Source organism: Amphimedon queenslandica, unplaced genomic scaffold (genome assembly GCF_000090795.2).
Source record: "Amphimedon queenslandica unplaced genomic scaffold, v1.1 AMPQUscaffold_12451, whole genome shotgun sequence".
Lineage (NCBI taxonomy): Eukaryota > Metazoa > Porifera > Demospongiae > Haplosclerida > Niphatidae > Amphimedon > Amphimedon queenslandica.
The window spans coordinates 19147-21622 of record NW_003547312.1 but is presented as its reverse complement, the minus strand read 5'-3'; the positions used below and the strand labels follow the sequence as shown (position 1 = coordinate 21622).

At 31.3% G+C, this 2476-nt stretch overlaps 1 protein-coding gene across 1 annotated transcript; it reads right to left on the bottom strand.

Annotated features, from left to right (window-relative positions):
- Positions 1–1238: 1238 nt before the first annotated feature.
- Positions 1239–1931, bottom strand: LOC105314850 (uncharacterized). The gene is made up of 4 exons (XM_011409245.2): positions 1796–1931; positions 1613–1693; positions 1482–1530; positions 1239–1412 (listed from the first exon to the last, which is right to left on the bottom strand). Exons 1-4 carry the CDS (start codon positions 1894–1896, stop codon positions 1260–1262), a joined length of 384 nt encoding a protein of 127 aa, XP_011407547.1. The 5' UTR covers positions 1897–1931; the 3' UTR covers positions 1239–1259.
- Between the last annotated feature and the right edge of the window lie 545 nt (positions 1932–2476).

Genomic DNA, 2476 nt, shown 5'->3' with positions numbered 1-2476 from the left:
TTCTAGTTACATTTATAGCCTATAAAGTCTGGATATGAGAACCATGGCAATCTCAAACAATACTATTACACTAGTGATGAGACTGATAGTAAAAAAGGAAAATGGACTCATGAATGGGTCAGTAGTATTATTAATGTATAATATAGTGTGTAAACAAACATCACTTCTTTACAGGCAAATCCACCACAAAATGTTTACCCAATACCATTGCGTGTATTCCTTGTAAGTGGTGACATAAAACTTATACATAAAGTACAAGAGTAAGTTGTGATATAGTGTATTGTTAACAATTATTTGTTATCAGAGCACTACGACAGTTATTAAAGAAAGAAGGACTGGCTGGGGTATGTACATGTACATGTATGAGCAGCAATATTGTTTACAACATTTATTTATTATTATTTTCACATATTTCAGGGAATCTATCGTGAACAAGAAAACTTTGATTTGATGTTGCCACTCACACCACCTGTGCTGCCAAACGTTTAAAATAATTATAATGACATAAAATGTCCTTACTTTGTTTACATGTAGTCATGTGCTGACCAAATGCTACACATTAATTGCTAATAACTATGACGCTGATTATTATAACTAGCACTTAGCTAAAACTATATTATAATTACGGTACTTTATAATTAAAAGCCAAAATTAAAATAAACATTGAATATTCATTCAATTAAAATATTAACAGACTGTGGGGATATCAAGTTTTTACCTTATATAAATTGTTGAAAATTTAGTACAATTACTTTTGTGATGAAAAAAAATCTGATCAGATTTATCAGATCCTGCACATCAGTGTAAAATAAGAGATAGGGAAAGCATGTGAAATATATGCATTGGAAATAAAACATAAACACCACTGTGTAGAATTAAAATCAGGAGAAAAACTGCAAGATATGATAAGCATATCATATGTACGCACTATACGCAGTACTAATAGTACAATGCTGAAGCAAAATTACTATCTGTGGGTCAATAAATTGTCAGGAACGATTTCAAGATTTTGCATAAGTTGTCATTCCTAACGTTGTAATGGAATACTTAATATTAAAATCAATGCATACATAAGGAGGGTGAGAGAGAGTAACAGAATATAAAGACAAAATTTGATCATAAGTAATGACAATTGGAAAGACAAGATTACTAAAATAACATTTTATCTAGAGAGAAAATTCAAAATATAACAACAACAACAACAACAACAACAACAATAATAATAATAATAATAATAGTTAAGATGCACATGTTCAGTATCAGAGTGTACCAGTGGATCCTAATTTAGTGAGATCCATTGAACTAAATGAATGTCCATATCCTAATGCTTGTCTTTTAGTGGGAGGAGCTCTCATTGGAGTAGGAGGAAAAGGAGGAGCTACTGATAGTGTACAAGTATTGAGAGTAGAATCCTATGAGAGGAGAGAGAGGGAGGGAGGGTATGTCACTCATAGTATTCCTACTAATACTATATTACTTACAAGATCAGTAAATGATTCATCCATTGTGTCTAACTGATCAACATTTTTACTAATAATATAAATACAATATGTACCACAATAATATCATAATATGTCACTAGTCTCTCTCTATACAGTATATCTATAAGTACCTCAATGGTGTGAATGGTCTTCTGTTGGAACGATTTGATATAGTTCTCTTCACTTTCCTTCTCATTCCTTTAATACTATCACTAATAATTAATAATCAAGAAATAATAGATTGATGTAATACATGTACACAAACACTTTCTTTCTCTCCCTCTCACCCCCCACTCTCTCTCTCTCTCTCTTACGTGAATGCTCTTTTAATGGTTCCAGTATCAATGGGTCCAATGCTACCTCCAGTCTTTGGCATTGAGTGTAATATATCTGATGAGGTCTTCCATACAAACATATCCTGTAAACAACAACAAACAAAAATAATTAAAAATAGAAAATATTAATAGTCACTGCCTTATGATACATACATATGTACATGTATAAATAAAATTTGAGCTAATTGAGCAGTTTTTGAGTTATGAGCATTTTAGGAATAGATTACTGTATAGATGAAAATTGGGGGAGGGGTAAAATTTTGGCAGACTACTATTGGCAAATTTTAATTTGGCAAATTTGTGTCCATGTGCCATTGAGCATGTACAATGTGCATACATGTAATGCATATTGCAATACATATTGATGTGGAGAAAGTTTGAGCTGATTCCAACTTAGTACACATGCAGTAGAGACTATAGTAGTAATAGTACAAACTATAGTACACACTTCCTATATCTAACCTCAATGCTGTCAGAGAAGAGGAACAATGCTATAATATCAACAATATACATATCATTTTATAACGGTGAAATCAATTACTGATCTAATATTAGAATATGTGAGGAACTCCAAGTATCTAAAAATAGTAACAAGAACAACTGTAATACATGTACATGTATGTACATTACATGTATATGTATATGTACATGCATGTATAC